The sequence below is a fragment of the Pezoporus occidentalis genome, unplaced genomic scaffold (assembly GCF_034315485.1).
Source record: "Pezoporus occidentalis ecotype Australia unplaced genomic scaffold, CSIRO_AGI_Poc_V1 ctg272, whole genome shotgun sequence".
In the NCBI taxonomy this organism is placed as follows: domain Eukaryota; kingdom Metazoa; phylum Chordata; class Aves; order Psittaciformes; family Psittacidae; genus Pezoporus; species Pezoporus occidentalis.
In genome coordinates this window covers 79,972-106,147 of record NW_026914632.1, presented here as the reverse complement: position 1 = coordinate 106,147, position 26,176 = coordinate 79,972, and the positions used below count along the sequence as shown (strand labels likewise).

The 26,176-nt window shown below is 35.9% G+C and overlaps 1 protein-coding gene across 15 annotated transcripts in view; it reads left to right on the top strand.

Moving 5' to 3' along the window:
- CASK (calcium/calmodulin dependent serine protein kinase) overlaps window positions 1-26,176 on the top strand; it is a 200,331-nt gene that overhangs the window by 162,497 nt on the left and 11,658 nt on the right. For 7 of the 15 annotated variants that reach the window (XM_062624819.1, XM_062624823.1, XM_062624821.1 and 4 more), the window contains 10 exons: window positions 498-686; window positions 1,137-1,215; window positions 6,518-6,603; window positions 8,417-8,485; window positions 13,407-13,475; window positions 14,813-14,848; window positions 17,512-17,708; window positions 18,954-19,069; window positions 23,749-23,829; window positions 23,921-24,001. In XM_062624819.1, the coding sequence (XP_062480803.1) occupies window positions 498-686; window positions 1,137-1,215; window positions 6,518-6,603; window positions 8,417-8,485; window positions 13,407-13,475; window positions 14,813-14,848; window positions 17,512-17,708; window positions 18,954-19,069; window positions 23,749-23,829; window positions 23,921-24,001 (1,003 nt within the window). The remainder of the gene's footprint in view (window positions 1-497; window positions 687-1,136; window positions 1,216-6,517; window positions 6,604-8,416; window positions 8,486-13,406; window positions 13,476-14,812; window positions 14,849-17,511; window positions 17,709-18,953; window positions 19,070-23,748; window positions 23,830-23,920; window positions 24,002-26,176) is intronic. The other 8 variants (XM_062624827.1, XM_062624825.1, XM_062624820.1 and 5 more) reach the window with 7 other exon arrangements.

The window sequence follows — 26,176 nt, the reverse complement described above, 5'->3', positions numbered from 1 at the left end:
ATGCTGGTAAACAACAAAAAAAGAACAGTATTTCATTCTTTCAGACAAAACTGATGCACAGCCTGTCTTAATTAGAATAAAATACCACGGGATCTAAATAGCTTTCCATCTTGTTAGGGTAATTACTATAGAACAGTTTGCTCAGAAAGTTAGCTTCCTAATTCTGTGTCTAGGCACATAAATAAAAATGTCTTAATTCTGACACCTTGCAGAAGATGAGGAAAAGGGAAGCAGCATCATTCTTATTGAGACATCTACGGCAGAAAATCAGGTTTGCTCATGCAGATTTTAAAGGCTAGGGTTGTGTGTACGCATTTGCAATCTGCTGAAGTTTATCTTAAACTTTCTTCAAGGGAAAAGTTCCTATATAGACAGTGAGGCACAAATATCTTGGATTTCCTTTAATTTCTAAAAAGCTTCAAAAATACTTACAAAAATTAGTGGTTGGCATCATAGATTATGGAAGTCTGATATTTTGTTGCTGTAATCCCCTCTAGGCCTTACTTCAAACTCATGATGTAGTGGCACATGAAGTTTACAGTGATGAAGCGCTGAGAGTTACGCCTCCTCCCACCTCTCCATACCTAAACGGGGATTCTCCAGAAAGCGCCAACGGTGATATGGATATGGAGAATGTAACACGAGTTCGACTGGTGCAGTTCCAGAAGAACACAGATGAACCAATGGTATGGAGGACACCTCACTATTATTCTTGATTCTGTGCTGGTAAAGATCAGTATTATAATGATTTTAATGACATTTTCTGCACTTTGAAGTGGGGTTGTCGATATAACTGGTATAGTTCAGCAGCCATTGTATATACTTATTCTCCTGTGTATATACTTCACTTAAAATGCTTTGTATGCATTCATACTACTGCTGGTTTTGTTTAAAAACAACCTTGTAGTACTTACAGCAGATTAAGCTTTTAACTAAACTGGGCACTTTGCACTGTAATACAGAACTGCATCTTTAACAAACCAGAATGCTCATGCATTAAAGTATTGCATCTTCACTTATAAAGAGTATTTGTTTTCACTGCTCATATATAAATGAGTGGCAAAGTTTTTATTATAAACTTAGGATTTATACCCTGCCTTCAAGCTTTTTTCTTTTTTTCTTTTTTTTCTTTCTAGGGAATCACTTTAAAAATGAATGAGCTGAACCATTGCATTGTGGCAAGAATTATGCATGGAGGAATGATTCACCGGCAAGGTAATTATTTGTCATTATTAGCTTTGTCTTCAAACCCAGTTATTTAAATAATTTTGTACAAACTGTGTAATGGTTGTACTCCTCATTTTGATTGCTACTCTTTCATAGTAGTGTGCCTCTATCTGGATGGAGTCCAGATGAGCACCTTTGTTACCTTCCAGTCTGCATTTTGAGATGAGAGCCCACTGTGTTTCACTTAGGCCTTAACTAGGGTAATGGAAGTACAGCTCGATAAGAGATAAAAATGCCAATAACTTCTGGAGCTATACCTATTTAATGCTCTGTTAAAAAAAAAAAAAAAATCCCTTGACTACTTATAGTGCTTTTCCATGTAAAAATGAAAGAGCTTTGTTCAATAAAAAAGAAAATAAATTTCTCCATGTATTTTCACACAGCATCTTTGTACTTTTGATGTTGAGGCTCATAAAAGTGATTTTTGAAATAAAAACATTTCTTGTGCCTGGAAGTTGGATCTTTGTTTTCAGTTTTCACTACTATAGCAAACGCTTCACACACATCTTTTCTCATCTCCAGTCTGCTCCTTTTTCCATTTTGTGTGTCCAGTTCAGATGTCAAAAAAAAATATCTGGGCTTTGTCCTACTTTAAACAGATAAACTTCCCACTAAGTTGTTAGCTGCAAGGCTGGATTGCAGCTTAGAAGTGTTACTTTAGTTTTTCCAGTTTGCCATCTTCTTCTTTAGATGAATACACAAATTTTCATCATTTGTCAGACCAAGGTTTCTTCTAGTCTGCTGTTCTGTTTCAAAGGATGCTAGGAACAGGTAATTAGGGAGACAGAACATAAAACAGGGAAAGGGTACAGCAGTCCTTTTCCTGATATATTCACTTAGTCTCCTTGATATGATCAAACCTGTCAATAAGCAGGAAAGATAAAATGTTCTGTACAAGCAAAAATGGAATTCATATGGACTTCTATATTCCCTTAGAGGACCCTCTGAACTGAAATTGTTTTGGCTTCTAAAAGTGAATTTTACAAGGAGATTGCTCTAAGATTCACAGGAAAAAGGTTTTCTTTCAGCTGTACTTAAATAGTGGTGATCTCTACACAGAATTTTTTCACAAGACTGTGTTCCATAATATGGGTGTAATAAAACTTCTAAAACCTGTTAAAGGTGGTTAAAAAACCAACTATGCCCATTAACACTCTGATATTTTCTTTTTAATTATACAGTGTCTTTTATTTCTAAAGATTTGGGAATCTTAACCTATTTTATATGTGCTGCACCTAAGGCAGCTCTTCTGCATGTTTCTATTTTTGTTAGTGCTCTAGATGCTTTCATTCACTGCTTCATTCAACATACCTATATTTAGAATATTTTTACCGAATAGACCCATATAAATACAAGTTCACAGTGATCTTGAGCACAACATGTCTTTGAATCCTATTGACAGGATCTGTGGCTTTCATTTGGGAGGAGAGGGTGGGAGAGGGGGGTATGTTGTTGTTTCTCCTGTCTTCTCTTTCTATATGGAAAACTGCCAGAGTGTAACACCAATGACTAGGTAACAGATCTACTGGGAGGGTTACTGGAACTGTATAATTTCAGGCCTAGCAATATTAAGTACAAACTGCATAATTCCCAATCACAAAAACGTGGCTGCTGTGATGTCTGCTTTCTATCTCTATGGCAGCTCTACCCAGTCGTGCTGAATATAGTTGTGCCTATTCAAAAGGTTAAAGTGGGAAGATAGGCTTGTAAAGATGCTATCTACTTGCACCTACCAGAGGATAGTTTCAGCCATTAAAAATTGTCTTTTTGTTGACCTGTCTGCTCTTGTAGGATAAGTACATGAATGTACCTTAGATTTCAGGCTTTTAATTATGTCTTGGCTTTCACTTTTGTGTCTGTGCCTTAACTTAGCTCAGTTGTCCATTCAGTTTTTACCTGTGGATTCTTTTTAGAATACTTACACTGTAAATATTATTTTTAGGGCATCTGCATATAGCCTGAGTCCTCAGTAGCTCTCAGTACCTTAACCCATTTTTTTGCTGCTGACTGGTTTTGGGGCATATGTGCTTAAATGTGAAACCATTTAAGAAGAGGTCCCAATATGGCATTTTAAAAGATTTCCAAATAAGAGAGAGGATTTACTGGCTGCCCATTTATCCTCACCAGAAAAACAGCAGTTGTAAATTGTCTATGCTACATTCTCGAAGAGTCTTAATGTAAATCTCACACTAATTTTTAAAACACTGATACCTCGGATAATGTTTCTTCAAGTCTAACGAAACGTATGTGAGGACTTGGTGAAAATATGATTATCTGTTCAAAGCCTTTCACTTTTCAGCTACAGAACTTCCTTTTGGCTACAAAACATGTTTCCGAAGAATTTGTTCTGTGCTCTTCCTAATAGGGTAGGATTTCTCCTACTTCTATGCAGAGCAACAGCACACACTTCCTAAGACTGTCTTCACTCTGGCTTGCAAAGACAAAGAAGGAAATCATTTGTTCCAGAAGTACATGCATTCTTTATTGTTGCAAATGAGTTATACATCAATAAGTCATGAATAGTTTAAGTTCTAAAGAAACACTGCACTGTCAATAGAAAAGGAACCAAAAGCAACCAAAATTAAATGGCTAAGCAAAGGTATCATGAGAGCTACAAATGGTACAGAACCCCTGTTATTAAAAGATGTCAAGAATACTCTTTTCCAACAAGAATATTTATGAAAAGTATAAAGTTTCTACAGAATAATAATAGCCTCTTCCCTGAGACTGAAAATGTCTTCTTATGGTTTCCTAGCTCATCCACTCCCCAAAACAGAATGACCATCTACTACTAAATATCCATGCTTTATTCCCAATTTTTATGTATACTGCTCCATTCCAAGCACAAACTGAACAATCTTCACTTCTGTCAGAATAACAGAAATGGGAAATGCTCCAGAAGAGGGAATTTCATTTAAATGCACTGTTGAAATAATTTGATACAGGGATATTACTGACTCTGATTCTCATTCTAATATTTAATCCTATCAGATTTGTACTTTGAATAATGCTAAAGGATCTTAATACTATTCCAGGGCACTATTATTATTGTTTAATCACAATTACACTCAATGCAAGCACAATTTTAATTTTGGCATGATACAGTCAAAGGAAAGCCTCATTTATTTAGAACATTTTTTAAGAATTGGGTATTTAATGGCTTCCTGAGAAAGCGTGAAAAGAAATGAACTTTCAAAGTGTCTTACTAGAGGTTTGGTCATTAATATTCCAGATGTGAGCTAGATTGATTTGAAATTCAAATGCAGGGCTTTTGCATTCACATTCAGTAAACTATTAATTGTGATAAACATTGTGATGAGTCCTTTTTTAAAATTTCACTATCAGCAGATCAGTTCCTAAAGAACTTTTTGGAGCATTTAATGTGGCTGAAGGACTTACTCTTGAGAGTAGCAGGAGTTTTTGTGAACTTCGGGCACTCTCTGTATGTTTTGCAGAAGAGAATCCAAAGGAAATCATAGGAACAGAGATTTTCAGGATTCTTCTCTTTTAGGCTGTGCTTGTGTTTAGCAGGTACACAGTTTAGTTTTCATACATTTGTCCAGCTGGAAGTTGTACTTGCATGGTATTCTTTGGAAAAACTGATTAGCTTGGTTCAGGAAAGGATTTTAAGATTTTTCAGGATTCAAGTTGATTAACTTTTTTCAGGTAATTTACTGTATATATGTTTTAGTTTAGGAACTGTTTAACAGTTGCTAGTTTTCCAAATAAGATTAATTATATTAGGTACAGCAATTGTATTAGGTACAGTAGTTAGAAAAGGGTACTTGAACAAATTATTTAAATCATGCAGTAGAAAGAAATGTATGTGAAGCAAATGGTCTTGTCATATTTGAGAAAGAGTGCCTGGAAAGCTGCCTGGTGGAAAAAGACCTGGAGGTGCTCACTGAGAGCTGCTGAACATGAGCCAGCTTGTGCCCAGGCAGCCAAGAGGGCCGATGGCATCCTGGGCTGTATCAGCAATAGCGCAGCCAGCAGGACCAGGGCAGTGATCATCCCCTTGTACTGGTGAGGCCGCATCTCAAATACTGTGTTCAGTTCTGGGACCCTCGCTGCAAGAGAGATATTGAGGTGCTGGAGTGGGTCCAGAGAAAAGCACAAAGCTGGTGAAGAGTCTCAAGTCTGATGAGAAGCAGCTGAGGGACCTGGGGTTGTTCAGGCTGGAGGAGAGAAGGCTCAGGGGGTACCTTATCACTGTCTACAGCTACATGAAGGAGGATGGAGCAAGGAAGTGGCTGGTCTCTTCCCAAGTAACAAGTGATAGGACGAGAGGTAATGGTCTCAAGCTGCGCCAGGAAAGGTTTAGACTGGATATTAGAAAAAACGTTACTGGAAGGGTGGTCAGGCATTGCAACAGGCTTCCCAGGGAAGTGGTGGAATCACCATCCCTGGAAGTGTTCAGGAACTGTGTAGATGAGGCCCATAGTAACATGATTTAGTGGTGGACTTGGCAGTACGGAGGTAAAGGTTGGACGTGATGATCTTAAAGGTCTTTTCCAACCTAGTTGATTCTATGATTCATTATATACAAAAAACATTTCTTGCTAATAATAAACCATGGAAGTTTTTTTGGAGAACTGATAGAGAATTGGGTGGGCTTGAGCTACTCAAGTCACAAAAAAGAACCTCCTAGGTTGCTTTTATTCCTAAGGATAACTAATTCATTCACTGCCCTCTCCTTGTTTAGCTTTTGTAGTGTCTTAGAGCCATGTTGTAGCATGCCATTCCCATCCCAGCTTCAACAGGTCAGTTTATGACTTGCCTAAGATAAGTAGATATTTGTTTCATCGTCTGACATTGTAGGTAGTCACAGCAATCATTCACATTGAAGCTGAAGTTAAGTGGACATACAGAAAATGCATAATGGTATATCAAAATCAGAGAAATGAAAAAATACAGCAATCTGACAGGTAATATTAAGACTGTATCCAGAAACCAAACTGCATTAAGTAGTTATCTGATAAAATACTGCTTGAATATCTCTGTTGAACATTTCCAGCTGACTACTTGCATGTGACATTGTTTTCAATGTGAGGGGTTTTGCAGCGTCCTTGTATAAGGGACTTATACATGTACTTTCACATGTACTTTATAGGGTGCCTCCGCATCTCATGCTGATGTATTGATTGCACAGATTTGTAATAGCTACCGACATCCTTATTTTAGTGTTGTTTCATGTTTATACCTTTTTATGAATATTAGTACTGTCTTACAATTATCTCATTTTGTAAAAACATATTTGAGGTGATTGCGTGTTTCATTAACCCTGCAGGTACGCTCCACGTAGGGGATGAGATACGAGAAATAAATGGAATCAGTGTGGCGAATCAAACTGTAGAACAACTACAAAAAATGCTTGTAAGTGCCTGAAATCATTTTCATGTTCTTTACAAAATCCTTTTTTCTTTTCTTCTTGATAGTCTACTTATGTATGTAACAAAGTCTTCCTGTGTTCGGCTGGGAAAGCCTTCTACAGGCTCTCCCCTGTTTTTTAGTGAAGTGGGTTTTTTGCACCTCATATCCAGGAATGGTAGAAGGCACCTCCAGTTGTCATCTTATTCATTCAGTTTAGTAGTCCCAGCGATAAGATCACTGATACCAAATCATTCCTGAGAGATGTACATCTGACCAGCTCTTAAAAAGAATCTGAGTAATGGATGTTCCCCAAACTCTCCAGGCAGGTGACTTTAGTGTACAACTCTTCTGTGTTTTAGGAAGGTTTTTCTAATGTTTGAGTTTACTTTGAAATGCAGGAGTTCCGTTTCTTCTCTCTGGTGGACGTAACAGGAAAAAATACTGCTTTCCTCCTATTACTCATCCCAACGTAGTCTGTAAACTTCATGCCCTTGTTTTAAATCTTCAGTCTACATCAAGTGTAGTCACTGAATATACTATGAGAAAAAATAAGCTTTTCTTGACTATTGATACACTTCTTACACAGATACAAGGACAATAAATCATAGAACCATTCAAGCTGGAAGTAACCTCAAAGGTCTCCAGTGCAATCTCCTGCACAAAGCAGTCTCAACATTGAATGCAGCCCAGGTTGCTCAGGGCTTTGTGAGATTGAGCCTTGAAAATATCAAAAGACAGAAATTTGACAGGACAGGTGCCTCTTTAGGCAAACTGTTGCAATACTTATTATCATCATAGAAAAAACATATATTCTTTACATGTAGCTGGAACATCCCTTCTTTCAATTTGTAACTATTGTGGTTGATAGTTATTGATGTAAAAAAGAAAAAAAAAAAGAAAAATACAACATATTTTAAGTTTAGACAGTCTTGTCTTTTTGCAGGAAAACTCGTTCTTAGGCCTTGCTAGTAAAGTTTGATATTCCATAAGTTGCGAATTTTTTCTGTATGCAGCCCTCACCTTGGGATCTTGGATGATATCACTAATCCTTTTGTTGTGTCCAGAACCATATAGACAAACTTGAGTGAGTCCAAGCAAATAGCATTCTTTTTTTTTTTGGCTCACAATAAGCCAGACAGGAGAAAGGGAAAAAACTCCCAAGATTACTTGAAGTGATCCGCTTACCCTTCTGCCCAGATCAAGTCCTGCAGTTGTCGGACATTTGGTGACACTTATATTCAAACTGTCATTTGAGAAAATACGGCTGAGCAAGTATGTTGCCGCAATCTCCTGCTACTCTGCAGTTACTACTTGTTATCAATATTCTTACACCATAGTAAATGCAAACTAGCATGTTCTGTTTTGATGAAAGACTATTTCTTACATTTCTACCTTTAGTAGAGCTACATGCAGCTTTTCAGAAACTGTGAATATGCTTTTGCTATTTAAATTTATGATGAAAGGGAAGAAAATGTCACTTTAGTATAGCTACAAAGAAAAGATTGACATGGAAGAAACCTACACGTCTCTGAATCTTTCACCTTAAAATACAGCTCTAGGCTCTCGGCATTTGAAATCTGTCCAGACTAACAAACTAATAAAGTTTGTTTATCTTTTAGATGAATGAGAGGAAATTTAAATGTTTATTTATAAGCGATATGGCAAATTAGCCCTCACATTTTAGCTTTGCTGTATATTTATTTTAACAAAACATACTGCTGCTGTCAAACTACAATGCTTTCCTTTCAAACATCAGTGATTTGCAGATTCTATCTTCAGTGTCTTAGTCTTTAAAGAAGTGCTTCTCTTTTTGCAGAGGGAAATGCGTGGAAGTATTACCTTTAAGATTGTGCCAAGTTACCGCACGCAATCTTCATCCTGTGAGGTAATGAATTTAATGAACCATCCCATTTCTTCCTCAGTCCTGTAACTAACTGCCTGCTGATGGCTGAATGTTACTGCTTTCTGGGAAATTGTTTCTGCCTGTCCTGTTAGATCACGCACACCAATTTTACAACAAAGATAACGGAACATGAGTAGGTCCCACCTACCTACTCAGCCCTGCCTTCATATTCACCTCATCAGCACCCTAACTAACTCTTTACAGCCTGTTTTTTAAAAAAAAAAAAGGAAAAAAAAAAAGGAAGGGGGATCCTCAATTCATGCACTTAGGAAGCCCCTTAAGCCTCTTTAAAATAAATTACCATTTAAACTTATTTTCCAGGAAGTCTATTAACGTTCCTAAGCTGGGGAACAATCATTTTTTTAGGCACTGAACATTATTTTACTGCTTTGGGCTGTTAAGGGTTAATTGAAGAATTTGTTTCTGTATAACCCTGTTGAGGTAAATTCGTGATGGTTGTCTGTAACAGTTACATGTGGCTTAATATTATGTTTCCATGAAAAAATGGTGTTGTCATTACAGAAGAAAAACATATTTGGAGTGAGTTCTTGTTGAACTAGAAACTTGGTATTATGGTTTGTGCACAGTAACATTTAATTCCCTTCTGCTCGCAAAGTTATGTTCCAGATTGCAAGTGAAGGGAATTAAATTCTAGAAAATGCTACTTCAGAGTACTGTTCCAATTTGAGCATACAGATGGCATATGCAGTAGGTAGATGATGCCAGTCTTTCTGTGCCACATGCTTAACTGCGCAAACAGTTCCCAAATTAGAATTCTGAGAGTGAAACGCAGTCCCTGTTGAAGTCAAGCACCTTATCTTAATTAGAGCTGTGATTTCACCCAAATTGTTTTTGTGTCTCAGCAGATGCTAGAACACACACAAACTGCTATTGTGATTATCAGAACAATCTGTTTGCAAGAAAAAAATTACTGCCTTTTGGTTGCCTTCTGTACTTCTAATAGAAGTACAAGAACTAAAAGGTTTTAGGGATAGAAGGTTTGACAGATTTTCACGTATGAGGCTGATTTTCTTAAAAGATATAAATATGAAAGCAAAAGATTTTCATGAAATGCAAAAGCTTTAGAAAAAATAGAAATTCTGGAGTGTGATGACAAATTTACATATTGACTTTTGTGCTGTAAATAGGAATAATAAAAGCTATCTCGCTTCCCAATATTTAAATACAGAAACTGATGAAACTGTAGACCTGCTGGGAAGATGATTATTTGGAAAACATAATTCAGTGTAAAGTTTTAATTAATACCATTAGATGTCATTTTAGCAGTAGCCGGTCCTCTCTTTTCTTAGCTTTGTGTCCTTAGGTTCTTAATGACTTTATTTCATAGGGATGGGGAAAATGGACTCTTACCTTCCTTTGGAAAAAAACAGCAAAATTAGAAATGTGTGATCAAATACAGGGTAGGGGAAGCATGTCTAATTATCACACTTTGTGGCATTTAGCTTTCATTTAATCAGAGGTGGCTGAATCTGTGCCACCTGTTCAGCCACACTATGAGTTTGGCTAGATTTTCAACTGTTAAAAGTGTACACAAAAAGCCAACAATTTTAAATCACCTCATTAAAGCATCACTGGTCCTTTGGTACAAAATTTTTTAATTTTGGTGTTTTTTTTTAAAGAATTTTTCAGGATTGTGATTCAGATAATGAATCAAGTTCTTAACCATTGATAAAGACTAAAACTGAACATTGAAACATTTTACTAAGACACAGAAATCCTGCTTTGCATGCTGTCTAGCAGGATAAATTCAGAGATATTGGGTCTTTGTTAGTGTAATCTTACTAGTTAAGGTATTTTTTTGCAATATTTTAGTATAAATTTGTGTTTGGTGTCCCATCCTGCCTCACCCTCCCCACTTCAGTCATAGACTGGTGCACACATAGTATAGTTTTACCAGAAGAGTCTGGTAAAAAAGAAGTAATAACTGGGGATTTTTGAGTCTCCTACCATGATCATGTCATTGGATAGCAAAACATCTTGAATAAGAAAGACTAAATATTAGTAGAATCACAGTTGATCTGCCTTTTACATAGAATCTGTCTATAGGCTTCTATACGCAAAGGTATAGAGGGGGGTCACAGGATGTTCTTTTTTTTTTAAATAATTGAGAATTACATTTCACTTGCCATATTTTTCTTCTTTTGTAGGCATTTAAGAGAAGTGTCATAGTGGTGTTTTCTAAATATTAAACCACTTTTGCATACCTAGGAAGTCTTGTCCCTATAGTATGGAATGGCACTTCAGTGTCACTAGGCAGTTTCCAAAATCTCAACTGAATAATTTAAAGTTTCTTGGGGATTTGTGGCTTTTCCTGCACCCATGCCTTCCATTCAGTTACCAGGCCTTGTATTTTGTGGAGCAGATTTTGCTTGAATACATATGAATTCCCGTGTATAAAAATCTGATTGGCTGATCTGCTCTGAGATGACCTGTTTAGCCATTGGTGTGGCAAATGACCTGAATCACTCAGATACTGAGATAACACAGTGACCAGGATGTTTTCTGCTTCAGATACCCAGGAAATTAGGGTTATATAAATATGAACTTAAGTAATTATTGCAACATAGTCTTCTTATGGCTGATGACTGGATTTGCTGTTTCAGTTTTATCCAACTGAGTAAGCATTTTGCTTCAGCTACATTTGCATTTTCACTTTGTACTGACAAAACACTCCGAGTAACCTTTTATAGTGTCAGGTATGTGAGAATGGTAAGGGAATTGCCTTTTTTTTTTTTTTTAATTTTTACAAAACCAAAAATAATTTCAGGTCATTTTTGTGAAACACTTAAGCTGTTTCATTAAGAAGAAATGCCTTTACATATATATGATGTTTTAAATGTCTGGTGATAACCACCATGGATTTTTTCCTTTAGTCTTGCAATGTTTCCATTAGTGCTCAGATTATAAGACTTTCGTAGTCTTAAAACTTTTTTACACTTGTATTAAAAATACTGCCAGGCAGGTTCCTCCGGCAAGTCTGAAATGGAAATGTATTTTCAGAATTTTGAAAAGTCTCTCTCTAGTCAAGTTATTGCAGAAATACAATAACACTTCTACAGTACTCAGAATTGTTCTGTCCTCCAAGTGTTTCTCTGCTCTTCTCGGCAGGAAAACCAAGGCTTTTTCTGATATAGTGGAGGAACAAACTCACAACCACAACTGAAGTTTTCCAGTCCTGTCCTAAGCAGTCCTAGCATTCTACAGGAATCTCCCTACTGATTGATTTGTTTAATTAGATTGTGCACAATGCAGTTTTTCTGTTAACTTTTGAGTCTGATATTTAGGAAATTAAGAATCTTAATGCCTTTGAAATCAAGGCTGAACTGCCTAATTATTTAAAAATTGTACATATGCCTCTTGACTAGCTTGATAGATTAATTTCTTACAGTTAGCACTGAAATCACCAATAGCACTTAAAATGTGCGTTTTCCTCAGTATGTTATGATGAACAGTTGCTTTGAGTAATATCCTGTATTCTGTTGAGAATTGCTGGAGGAATACAAATCAAAACATTCTCAAACCGAGAAAATTTCCTTCAAAGGGAGAAGCCTTCAAGAGTCCAGAAATAGTGGCGTTCTCTACATTACTTTAAACTTGTTTTTCTCCAGATTACTTGGGTGCTTGCATCACTTTCCAAAGCATTCCCTTGCTAAACTGTCACTGACTAGCAGATCATAACAAACGAGGTTAAAAAGAAAAGGAAAAAAAGATAAAATTAATTTTTCACCTCTTGAAAGTGAGAAAATGGCAGAGACAGAATTGCATAGCGAGCAAAAACTCTCCTTATAAATGAAGGAAGCCACTGCTCTTTTTGAAAAAAGTATCTCCTAGCTGCTATCTGCCAAAGGTGATGCTGATAATCCTGTAGCCAAAAAAATATTCGGAATAATGGTTCCTTTAGGCTTTTCTTTGCCTATTTTTTTTTTTTCCCCAGTAATGAATAACTTATTTATTTGGTCTCATTTGAACCTTTTAAACCTTTTATGCTGGAGTGATTTTGTAGAGAGAATTAGAGCTGATTTCCCCCAGTCTGTCATTGTACGTTGCAAATAGCTGTGGGGGGCAAATGAGCATTTTGTTCTTATGCCTGTAGCAGAAGTATACAGACCTACATACTTTGAACCACAATGATTTTAGAGCCATAATATTGTCAGATATGTCCTCAGCTGTGTGAAAATCAAAGCAAGTATCTAGACAACTGCATATGGAACTTTCTGTGGAAAGAAAGACTCCACACTGGAGTCTTGAGTCGTAAGAGGTGGCTTTTTTTAAAAGTGATATATTTTGGCAAGGTTTAACACATTTAAGCCTGTAAGAATGTTGGAGGAAAAAGCCCTCAGTGCGCTGAAAATGTACGAGAGAGAAGATAGTATCCGGCTTCCTTCTCAGGTGTTAGCTTCAGTGTCTTTGAGGCGCTGGAGAGAGATGCATTTTACAGAGTAGAAGTCACAGAGTGATCAACACTGACCACCACCACACAGCTGAAAGAAATTTTAGAAGCATCTTTACAATGGAACATGTGCCTCATTCTATTCAATGTGTTGCTCAGCATATAACTTTCAGGTGATTATGGTAATTACCTCTGACAAAGACACCTGTATGACCAATGGCCTTTAGCATTGTCAGCCAATGAGATCTAAGAGGTCCCAGATACTCAGTAATTAAAAAGCTAAGGCAACATCTAGGATAAACCAAGATGTCAAAGATGAATCTTAAACTATGAAAAAACTTGTCAGACTTACGGAGTTTGTAGTGGGGAAACTTTCACAGATAAAGTAGCTAAGCAAATGGTTATAAGGCTGTGGATGTAACTGTTCTTTTAAATATATCTGTGTTCCTGTGATAGTGTTGTGTTGTTAATGAACCTTGTGTCTTATTTCAGAGAGATTCCCCCTCTACATCCAGACAGTCCCCAGCTAATGGTCATAGCAGCACTAACAATTCTGTTTCGGTAAGATTTCCAGTTCCACACAGAGAAAGTGTGAAAGTTTTGTTGGTGCTCATCTGCCATTACTGTGATACTTATTGTGTGGTCAGTGGAATATTTTGTCCTGATGGTAGAACCAGGGTTATTATATATGTAATTCCCCATTTTCTGTTTTTTAAGGGTTTTTTTTCCAACATGCTCTTCTCATTAAAAGCCATACAGTGAATTAAATGTTAATAACTGTAATGTGATACTCAGTCATCCTTAAATCATTGTTAGCATTTTCCTCAAAACTGAGCAAGGGTTTAAAGTGGAAGTTTTGTTTCCATCCTGAACTTGGAAGCAGTGTTTGAAGAAGGAGTAACTGTGCAGTTGGTATTTCAAGATATTTTAGAAGCTTTTAAGTTTTGTGTTTTGAGAGACATCTGGAATGTGTACTGGTTTCCGCTATCTGAGTTAACGAATTGGTGTGCCCTCTGCTGTTGTGGTACGTGCACATACTTTGTGAAATATGAGCCTTGCCTGGATATGAAAAGCAAAAGGAAGTGGCTTTAAACTGCACTACAAACCAAGCTGTTATCATCACATCTTTAACACAAAGTACTTCCGTTCCATATGTATTCAGGTAGCAAGGTGCTGTTGATCTGCTGTTTTTCTAAAGTATATTTATGTTAAAATTTGTCCTGTTTCATCATTTGTCATCGTTTGGACCAATGTAGTAATGATACACGCAAGTTTCTTCAGTATCAGTGCTGTCAATATTATAAGTTCATGGGACTAGCTAAAAAAAAAAAAAAAAAAAAACCCAACCGAGTAACTACTCTTTTGACTATTAGAAATTATTTGCGACAAGGTAAAGCACTTAATTAATACAATAAAAGAGAATTGAAATAGAAAAATTTAAGAAATTGTTGTGAATTTCATTTGTAACATGATTAGGAGTTATAACCTTGTTCCTCAGCACAGTTACTTAAATTATATATTTTTAATAATTTTTTACTATTTATAATAGTCATCCTTCTCTTTTAAAAGCAAGACTAAGTATTAAGTGGAAAAGGCATTCACGTAAAGAGCCTCTTTCACTTGCTGGTGCTTTTGTGTTGAAGATGCTGAATTATTTATTAAAAAGCACATTCTCTATCTGCTTAAACTTTTTACCTGCTTTCTTCAGCTTGCTGCTAAACAGCCTGGGTTTGATTTTTCTTTGAGGAAAAAAATATTTCTAAACATTGGTCAACGCTTTATACTTTTGTCTGACTTACCATTTACTGTGCTGTAGTATGAATCACTAACAAATGGTGTTGTATACCCTTAAAAAGTAAAATGAAAATTTATTCTCCTGGGTTGACTTTATTCTGCAGGACTTGCCATCGACAACACAACCAAAAGGACGACAGGTGAATAGATACTCTCCATGGGAATTTATATAAACTTAGCTTCTAGTGAACATCCCTGCTTGTCTTTTTTTTTTCTGTATGTGCTGGACTAAAACATTTAAGCCTGGAATATTTGGGTTTTGGTTTTTTGTTTTTTCATTTTCATTTTTCTTTTTAACTCATTTGTTTGTAGCTAATTCAAAATAGCTTTTTGTGTGTGTGTGTCCATATATGTGAAAGTTACAAAATCAATCTACATTTAACTAGAGATGTTGTTTTAGTTCAGAATGCGTTAATAGACTTACTGTTGTGCAGTGACCTGTGCAGATTTTAATCTTAGAGGAAAGCTCAACTTTATATTTTGGCTAAAATGGAGACAAGTAGGACAAATGTCTAATACTTTAAAACATTGTACTGACAAAGATTCTAAAGCTTAAGTTGTTCTATAACTAGTCATTAAAAAAGCTCTTCAAAGGAAAACATTAAGGTCAGTTTCTATTAATGGTCAGTAAGTCTGAAGAGAGCCTCTTAAATTTTCAGTCCTAAGGCCTAGATTCAATAACCTCCCTTAACTTGACCTGTTGGTAGCAGATGTCATCATGGACCAAAGAAAGATCTTCCCTCTCCAGAGAATTCCGGGAAAGCCCTTAAGGGCTCTTCAGAGGATTTCCTATGATTCTTTTTACAATTTTAATAATTTTTTATTTTTTTTACTGCAGCCTCCAAATCAACATGTACTATTAAGTGATTTGCATTTCATCTTCAGTAACTTCTCCATTTATATATGGCCCTTCCAGAATCTGCTTCTGAATCTTGAACCGTAGACTCAGCCTCTTTATCTAGCAAGGGTTTTATTAATAACTCTTGCAATTCCATTCAAAATAGTTGATTAACTCCATGATCTGTTGTCTTTGAAAATCTTTTTATGCTACCATCTGGTTAAATTGGCTGGAATATCTATTACAAGAATGGATTGCTTTTGCTTCATTTCCCATTTTTAAAGCTTATAGCTATATGTTTTTTTCAACTTTTTGTTGTCTTCTGAGATTTGCAGCTGAAAAGCCTTCCAAGCTATTAGGTTTTCATTTGTCTCTCATAAGGACTTTTTTCCAGAAGAAGAGACTTTGTTCAAGGCAACATCAAAATAATGGTGTTCCTTGTACTTACACCATTTACAGTTACCTATTTCTTTTCAAGAGTCTTTTCCCACTGAACCAGCATATTACTCTGGTAGCTTGTAATCCTTGAAGACTGTAGGGGCTTGGATAACAGATATATTGCTATTTGTACAAAACTCTTGTTACATTCCATGAACTGCCAATATATGGTGGGTAATGGCTCAAACTGGAGCAGGGACTTGAAAAGCAAGGAAGTTTCTAGATGGTAAAAATACTGCTTGCATTTCTAGAACTGTATTAGATAAGGCTGAGGGGAAATAAGAGATTGGTTCATTACTGATTACTCAATAGAAAACCAATTACTGCATAAAAGTAATTGGTTTCAAAAGATCCTATTTTTCAGGTAACTAAAAGAAGTTGGGTTGCTTGTTTGAACTCACACACTCAATGCACAGCAGAACAAGGGTCAGATTTAGTATATTACGTGTTAATTTATTCATAGATTGGGTTGCAGGTTGGACTACTATAAAAATTCACTTTTTTCAGTGCCATGAATAGTGCTAACACTGCATAGTTACAGCTCTTTCTGAAGCAGAATTTGAGCAAAATTTAAAAGTGTTAGTTGCAGTTTAAATGAAAGAGATGACTTTGCAATGTAATTTTTTTTTAATCTCATCAGTTTTTAGTAAGAAAATCGGCAGTAGAATAAACATGGCAGTTTGAGATGCTATAGGATGATGTTTGAAGTTCATACACAGTAGAAATTACCCACGACATTTAATTCCAATTTTAAGATCCTTGGATGCATCAGGGCTTTAATTAGCAACCAGAACTAGAGATCACTTCAATTTTTATTTTCTAGAGTTGAGACCTCACTAACATACAAAGCAAGGATTGGTATACTATTTTAAATTGTCAAGACAGAATCTGAATTCCTTCTGTTAATGTTCCTTAGATAATAACTTACTCAAATTATTAGTTTTCATTTATATGTGAGTAGACTTTTACTGAAAAACCCATGCAGACAATTCCCAGGTTCCTCCCAAGTAACTGTATGTGGTAGGTGCAACAGAGGACCTCCTGTTAAGTCTTGGAAAAAGTACTGATTTTCCAGTCTAAATTCTAAAGATCAGTACTGTAGCCTAAATCCTTTATATTCTCCAGTAAAATTTCCTGTCAGACAAATTTTTAAATCATGGGACTTCAGTTGGAAAGTATAGCACAGTTCAGCTGTAAGGTTCTGGCTTATAGTCTGTAACATTTCGTGATAGTCAATATTGATTTGAAGGACTCTTATCAGTTTATTACATGTGTTCATTTTTGCTGTCAGGTTTTGCAGTATGTAGAAGACTGTTTTCAAAATAACATAGGTCTCCATTGTTTGCTGGGGGGGGGTGTTTTATTTTCAGCTATCACTCAGTCACTCATGCTTTTGCCATTGTTTCTTCCTTTGCTTGTTGCAAACAGTATATGTAGCTACATGCACAGAACAAATTTTCACCTGTTACACTTAATACTGTGCCTGTAATAATATCGCAGTGTCTTTTATAAATTCCTTTTTTTTAGATATATGTAAGAGCACAATTTGAATATGATCCAGCAAAGGATGACCTCATTCCTTGCAAAGAAGCTGGCATCAGATTCCGAGTTGGGGATATTATCCAAATCATTAGCAAAGATGATCATAACTGGTGGCAGGGTAAACTTGAAAACTCGAAAAATGGTACTGCAGGTCTTATTCCTTCTCCTGAGCTTCAAGAATGGTATGACTTTAAGTTTTCTATAAAAAATAATTTGGCTTTGTTTTTATTTCTGTCTTTCATGCTTTTCATTGTTGCATAGCTTGGTTTTGTATATATATTTTTTTTTCAGGGAAAAAAGAGTGTATAATTGCTTCAGTTTGTGTGGCATTGATTTTCTTTCTTTCTTGTACATGCATAGCTGTAAGGGTTACGTGCAGTATCAGATGTGTGGTTACATTAGAAAAATAAGCACCTGTGTTAGTAAACATTGTGCTTTCTGATATACTACAGGAAACTAGGATTGAAGGCCACATACAAATTTTTAATGTAACAGGGTCAAATTAATTTCTCTTTTAGGTTTTAAATAGTGTTTTCATTGGTACTGCTTACACGTAAGTGCTGCAAGAACAAGGTGTTAGCAAGCACAAAGGTCATTGTGGGAGTTTTGCGGTTTCTCTCCTTTCCATTTTTCCTGTGAAAGATAAAAAGTAGAAAGAAATCACAGTGTAAAGATTCCTGAATGACAGATTCAATGTGCAGCAATGGCACTGAGTACCAAAAAAGCAATGCAGAGCCTTTGAACAACCTCTTGCAGAAGCTGGTTAGTAAATATTTGAAATATATCAGCACAAACTCTGCAACAAGTACTGGGCCATGAAAGTCACAGTCGTAACTCAAGAAAGTGTATCAATATGCAGAACATAGCCCAAAATATTTCACGAAGATTTGCTACATAAAAGAATTGGAGTGCTGTAAGGGTTTAACAGCACCTGTGTGACCTGGACTGATCAGAAGAGATTTTATTAGAACAGAAACAGAGGTAGACTATACATTCCATCTGAAGACCTCCCTTGCAAGCCCTGACACAAGGGGAACCCTGGTACACATTGCAACAGGAACACCTGCAATACTTCATCCTAAAGATCGACCTTAAAACAGTTCCACAATGCAACTTGCTCTGTAGTTAATTTTGACCATAGTGGCCTTTCCAGACCTGATGCACTTCCAGTCTAATCTGCTGCAAAGTGTCTACAGTTTAGTAGCTACCCTTCCTCCCATGCTCACTTGATCTGTGATCTTTAATTATCTGTCCTTAAGAAGATTTTCCTTATATCAAAGTGGGTTTAAGTCATTAAAAAATAAAAGGGTTTGAAAGGTTTTGCTGTACTCTTGTGCTATTAAAAGTCTTACTTTTCTAACTCATTCTGTGTGGCTTTTTAGAACTCAATAATTACAACCAAAAAAAATTTCTCCTTCATATGCCAGGCGAGTTGCTTGTATTGCCATGGAGAAGACCAAACAGGAGCAGCAAGCCAGCTGTACTTGGTTTGGAAAGAAAAAAAAGCAGTACAAAGACAAATATTTGGCAAAGCACAATGCAGGTATGAAAAAAAAGACACGAGTATCTTTAGCAGGTTATATTTTTCACAATCTAAACCTTGCCACTAATTGTTCAGGTGACACTGTTACATAAACCTAATTGAGGTACTTAGGAATTTATAAGTAAAATTCTAATTATTACATTATTATGCTGCTTCTTCTTTGCTATTTATACATACAGGTTAATCAGTGAGAGGCAAGCAACAACATAAATGCATCATAATATATCCTAATACAGGCTATATATGCACCAATTAAATAATATAAATCTCTATTTTCACCTTTCTTCTTACCTGTGCAGTCAGAGCTCACTGTGTATCAATGCTACAGAATTTATGTTTCCTTAAATTTAATTTAAAAATAAATTCTTAGAAAGTCAAAGAACAATAATTGTCATTTATAGTCCTTAATTCACCATCACATTTAAGGTGTTCACAGTTAAATATAAAATTACTTGTTACCCTGAAAACCTTTATAAGTACAGATTGGAAGCTTTAACTTGTTTACTTCCTTTTGCTGGTTTAACATGCTATTTGTTTTAATATTTCCACCCACTGCAGTAGCACTAAACCATGTTTTATTAATTATGACCTTAACAAAAAGTGTTGGGATTAAATTGGATTTTATGACCTGAAGTCTTTGACAGTAGTGGTTTTTAAGTATTATCAGTTGCTTCCAGCATACACTCCCACAGCACTGCTGCTCCCTTCAGTTGTGGCAATATAACTTTGTGTGACCGTGCTGTTAACTGGATTAACTGAAGAACCACTTGGCAAAAAAAAACATTGATTCTTTTTCTTTAAGGCAGATACATTTCTTAATATAGTTCACAGTGCAGGTATATAGTTAATAATGTCAGCATGACTAAGCACAGCATGCCACAAAGGAATAAGTGAAGGAAAGAGGATGGCCAGAGAAGGAGCAGGCACTACACTACTTCAGGAGCAAAACTAGCTCAAAGACTGTATCAGTTAAACCCCTGTGTGCTCTGTGGTGCTCAGCTGCCAGCTGGGGCTAGCCCTGAAAGGAAGTAAATCTAGACTTCCATGTCTTGATGTAGGGAGTGCATTTTGGAGAAGGTTGACAGCACTTTGAGTCACACAATTTGCTTGCCTTAGTGCTTGCCACCATCAGTGCTGTTAGCCACTTTACATCAGAGCACAGTGTTTGCCAAAAATTAGAAACACAGAATCATAGAATCAACTAGTCCAAAAAAAACCAAGTCCAACCGTTATTCCAGTGCTGCCAAGTTGATCGCTAAACCATGTCACTAAGGGCCTCATCTACACTGGTTTTGAACACTTCCAGGGACAGTGATTCCACCACTTCCCTGGGCAGCCTGTTCCAATGCCTGACACATAAGTATTAAAAATTATAATGACAATAAAAAAACCCTGTTCTTTTCCGAATACCATCTGACACTTTCCCCGTCAGAAGTCAAAAGGTTAATGAAAGCACTGATTACAATCATGATTTCTTTTAGAAATGTTCATTGAACTGCCTGTCCTTGAGGTACTAAAGGTGATTCCAGTAATATTGCAGGGAATGATGCCAAATGTAGGGTATAAAACACTGGCTTTTGCAAGCCATCAGCGCATCTGTCTCAGAATAAAAGCATGATTTTCTCTTCTGTTAGATCCAAAATAAGTATGATTAATTTAGCTCTGAGAAGTCTAATCAAGATGTCAAAATGTTGCTCTTACAATAAAGTAGAATTTATTTCCCTTACATCTTAGCATAAAATTCAATAAATCATTTAGCAGTGTGTAATCTATTTGGACTTCCATGTTATTTTTGTCTTAGGGATGAGACTGAACTGGGGTACTGAGAAATTATCAAGTACAATACTCCATAGTCATCTAAGATTTGTGTGGCTAGCTAATGATTTGAGGGTGAAGATTTTGCTGTGATATATTGGGATATTACTGGAACTAGAAATTAAATTATTCTGCAAATCAAGCACAGTTTGTGAAGTAGAGGAAAATATTTCACTTAACTTTTTACAATTAAATGCAAATATATTCTCCTTTACAAGAAAAATATCCTGTTTTTCTTTCCTCCATACTTGATATTATTGTGTCTTTCAAGAGACAGTTTCACAATCATGCATCTTATCATTGTAAAGTCAGTTTTAAACCAAAGCCCACAGGAAAAAAATAACTATTTTTCATTATTAGTCTCACTGGCATTTTTGTAAATGCTCTAGAGATATACTGCAGTGATATCTAGCTGTATTTTTTAATTTATTTTACTTAAGTGTTATTGCAGGACTTCATGAAAGAACAGTCTTTAGAATATACTGGAACTTTGCTTCATATTATGCATAATGTAGAAAATTGCCAAGCTTTTATAAAATATGTTTATCATTTCTTAATGTGATTTATTTGCCTTGTGTTTAGACTATTGCATGGTAAAGTTTATTTTGTGCATATACTTTTTATTTTACTAATATATTACAAGCCATATCTCAATGACCCCTGTACATTTTTCATGCTGTCTTACTCCCAATGGCCTCTGTGCATGTAAGTAACCTGTCAAGTGACAATGCCTCTTTATTTGCTTCTTACTGTTTCCTTTCAAGATCTCCTTTTCTTTATTAGCTAGTAACACAGAAGCATTAAATTTCAGTGTTTAAATGTGCCCTGTATTCCTTATCTTGTGTATTAAAAAATTAATCATTTTTCTTTTGCATTTGAAAACCCTACAATCATTAGTGAAATCCCTGTTGACTGAGACACATCTTCTCCATGCTGCTAGTGTGTGATGAAGGCATTAATATGTATCATTTCTGTTGTTTGTTCTTGTTGGGTTTATCTAACATGCTGTGTTTTTGTTCAAGAAAAAAAATAAAGGATTGATTTTCTTCGAATCATAGAACAGCTAGGGTTGGAAAGGACCTTAACATCATCTAGTTCCAACCCCGCTGCCATGGGCAGGGACAACTCACACTAAACGATCTCACCCAAGGCTCTGTCCAACCTGGCCTTGAACACCGCCAGGGATGGAGCATTCACAATTTTTTTTTATTATTTATTTTCTTTAATGGGAAAAGATACTTGCAGGCCTAGCTGGTTAGAATGGTAAAACTGTTTAGCATGTTGCAGATCTTTAGCCCTTTCTAATATTAAAGGAATTATTAATTAGTTTAAATACTGTGAAGTTGCAAAAAGGACTGTAGTAATGATTCCATGTGTGTGGAATGGAAGAAAAATATGACTAAATTCTTGCTTTTAGTATTTGGGGAAAGGTTGAAAGAGATTCTTTAGGATGAAATTCAAAATGCTTCAAATGGATTAGGAAATTTTCTTATCTGTATCTTTTCAAGGTCTTAAAGCTGAGTATGCCAATTGGCTTGATCTGCAGTTTGACCAAATTGAAGTAGTTACACTTTTTCTCTTCAGTAAAAAATATTGCCAGTGAATTGAAAAATCTGCCCTATAAAAAGAAATGCATTAAATTAAATCCCTTGCTGCTTTAACTGGGACTTTTGTACAAAAAGCCTGTGCCTTCTGGTACACTCCACAGTCTTAATGCTGATCTTGGTGGCTGGAGACTTCTGGAGCAAGCAAACTAAAGCTTCCGCCTCTACTTTCCTACAGGCTTTTGGAAAGGGGGGGAGGGATCTATCCAGACTTATCCTAAAAGATGGTTGGGATATAGTTGAGGTTAATACACCAGCTTAGGACTTGGAAACACTCAGAGATCTCATACTTTAGATGCAGTCTTTCCTCTGTTCTTTTTATAGCATGCATAAATACAGAACTGAAAACTCGTTCATTATTCTGCTCACAATTGCTGATTGCTGTAATTTTTATAAATGTATTTGACAGCCTCCTGGCTTCTGTTTTCATTAGAATTCTGCAAGAATTACCAAAGATGATGTATTACTGGGCACAGGAGGAAAAAGCTGGTTTTAATGAACAAAATTTGATCTGTCAATCCTTGTATACCTTGGCAATTGACAACAGGCTGATGGGCATGATGGAATTCATCCAATTTCAACTGCAGTTGAAATTCTGAAATTGTACTTTTACAATTTTTCCCTAAATATGGTGGAGGTCCTTTTATATAATGCCATCACTTTTCATTAGAATTCTTCATTCTGTCACAAGTTTTAAAAGCATGTCCATTTAACTAGCACATGTGTTTAAAGAGAACTCTAATTACAATTAATATGGTGGTAGTTTTGAAGAATAAATACCACAAAGTATTAAGACTCTTCTCTATGCGTCAAAGTATTAACACTCTTCCCTAGACATTTCTCATAAATCTTGTTAAACCATGATTATGAAAATATTCCTATCTTTAGTGTAAATAGATGTTCTCATATTGTATTCATGTTGGTCACTGTCTACTGATTTTTCTTTAGTACTGCAATTTCTTAGGAATGCAAACATGAATGGCATGCCATTTTAGCTAATTTTTGTGGTCTGCTGAATATTGCATGAAAGGACATGCGAACTTTCCTGAGCATTTCAGTACCTTTTTTATTGCTTTTTAACAGTTTTTTTAATGAACAATTTCATTAAAATTGCATAAAGAAATGCTTTTATTTTCCATAATACGTCACTTTGTATTATAAATCTAAAACTTGCTAAAATTATAATTTGTACTACAATTAATTATTACCCTTAATATGCCTTTTATTCTTATCCCTGTGGGGGTTTCTTTTGTGTTTTAGTGTTTGATCAATTAGATCTCGTCACATATGAAGAAGTAGTAAAACTGCCAGCATTCAAAAGGAAAACGCTAGTCTTACTAGGTAATTTTGAGTTATTATTCTGAACACAATAGCATAGTTTTGAATCTTTTCTGGTGGAAAAATTATCATTCGTTTTTGTGTTGTGGATCAGGTGCACATGGCGTTGGAAGAAGACACATAAAAAACACACTCATCACAAAACACCCGGACAGATTTGCTTACCCCATTCCTCGTAAGTAGCAACATTCAGTGTGTACTGCAGAATTCTTTGTATCATCCTTGACAACACACCTATTGTACTGCTACATGTGTTCAGTTCTGCTGAGACGAATCCTATCTTAAAGGTGCGAACTATGATACAACTGGGTATATTTCTTCTTTTATTTTTTTCAGAGGGAAGTGTAGTAAGTAGCACTACGCATGTTTCTTAATATTCACAAACCTTCTTGTTAAGCTCACCTTTCTCTAACCCAAAGATTTGTTAATTTAGAATGAAGGTTAAAACATCATTTTTTTTTGGGTGCTAATTTTATATTTACAGTTCAGGTAAGAGTGGAACAGCCTTGACATTTAAAACTGTGGATAGTTCCCATGAGAAGAATTATAAACTGGATTTCGAGGAAACCTTTAATGTGTACCTTGTCTGGATGTTTTACATTACTTTTCACAGCCTAGCCTTGAGGACTGGTATTACACTAAAATAACTTCAAGTTTCCAGAGATGATAATAAGAAAAAGAAAACTGAATTAACTTTACAAGTGGGTTGTTATGAAGAACACTGGGTATTTTTCTTTCATGACAGACTCTATCAATACAATCCAGGAATTGCATATCCTACTACATAATCTCTTGGAGATGTACTCTTTTTCCTCAAACTAGGCATTCTGAAACAAGAGTGTTCCAGCAGCTTAATCTGTCTGCTGTGTTTCAGACTGACTTCAGAAACACCATACATGCCTCAGAAGTGACACTGATGACTGCTGTGCATTAATTTATTTTCTTTATACCTTGTTAGTGCTTTACTCTAAAATGGCACGTGCGTGGTTTGCTACCTATGGGATTTTGTTGTTGCTAAAAAATATTATTTTTAAGAATTTATCTGCATACCTATTTGGAAAAGGAAAAGGATTAGTTGGCTGCTGATTCTAGTTCCCCTGGCTTGCTTGCTAAGGAGTTACACAAAGACCAGTGCCAGCAGATGGAAAACAGAAAGACCTAGTAGCCCTTTCGAAAGCATGAGCCTTTGGATCACCCCAGCAGCAATGCTAAACTGCACTGTTTGTCACACTAGTGTTTATATCTGACACTAAAATCCTAGATTAGACACTTTAAAAGTGCAGTGCCGGGAGTATTCGATAAAATTATACCTATATGTATATTATATATATATATATACAATCTTGTCAATACAGACAAGATTATATGGGGGGAAGGGAATAGTAACCCAGCAAATATGCTTTCAATTTCAAAGAACTAAAACAAAGAGTAATAAATGCTTTACAGTACACTTTTCACCCAGTCTCTCTCAAGTACTAACTGTATTGCTGTGAGGAGGTAGAAGCTGAACTAGTGACTTCACCTTCAAATGCCTATTAAAACAGACTCGCCTAAACTGTGATGACCATGCCTTAGATCGCCTACACTAGGTTCCTGCTCACTCTGTGGTAGCACTGGAATTGTTTCACTGATTATATAAGGCTAAAAAGCCTAGACTGCAAATCAGCGTGAAATTCAGGTGCTTAAGCATCAGGATGATGTTTAGATGCTTGATTTAGACATCACCTCACCTCCAGACCCACTCCAGAAGAGCAATGGCCTCCTTTAATTCCTCTGTTATATCTAGTAGTTCCTATATGTATATTTCAGACTTCAGGCATTTAAGGCATTTGAAATAGCACTTTATTCTAGTGTTGAGAGACCAAATTAGTTTGTTGTTAGTGGTATAAATAGGTCATATAAAACATATCACATACCCTTTAAGTATTATGGGAACCTGATCTGTCTTTGATTGGACTCTAGGTAATTGAGTTTATTCTCTACAACTCGCAGGGATGGATTTTACTGCATTTTCTGCATTCTTTTACAGAACTGTGGTAGGAGTAGGTATATTTTGAGGTAGGCCTTAAGTTGGGTATGGAGTTTTGGGGAGTGCTTTATGAAGAAAATACGTACCTACTGAAAACCTGATAATAAAAATCATGTCACATACAATAGTATTTAATTAAAAGGATTATTAGGCCATACATCTCTTACCACATAGGTCTGCAGAAGCAATATATTCAAAAGTACATTATTGCTAAGTAGCTTTCATCTCTCTGGACCAGAAGTAATTAGGCCCTCACCCACTTTTTAGGCTTATACTTTCACACTGAAGAAGAAAACCTCACAAAAATTTAAGTAAAAGAAA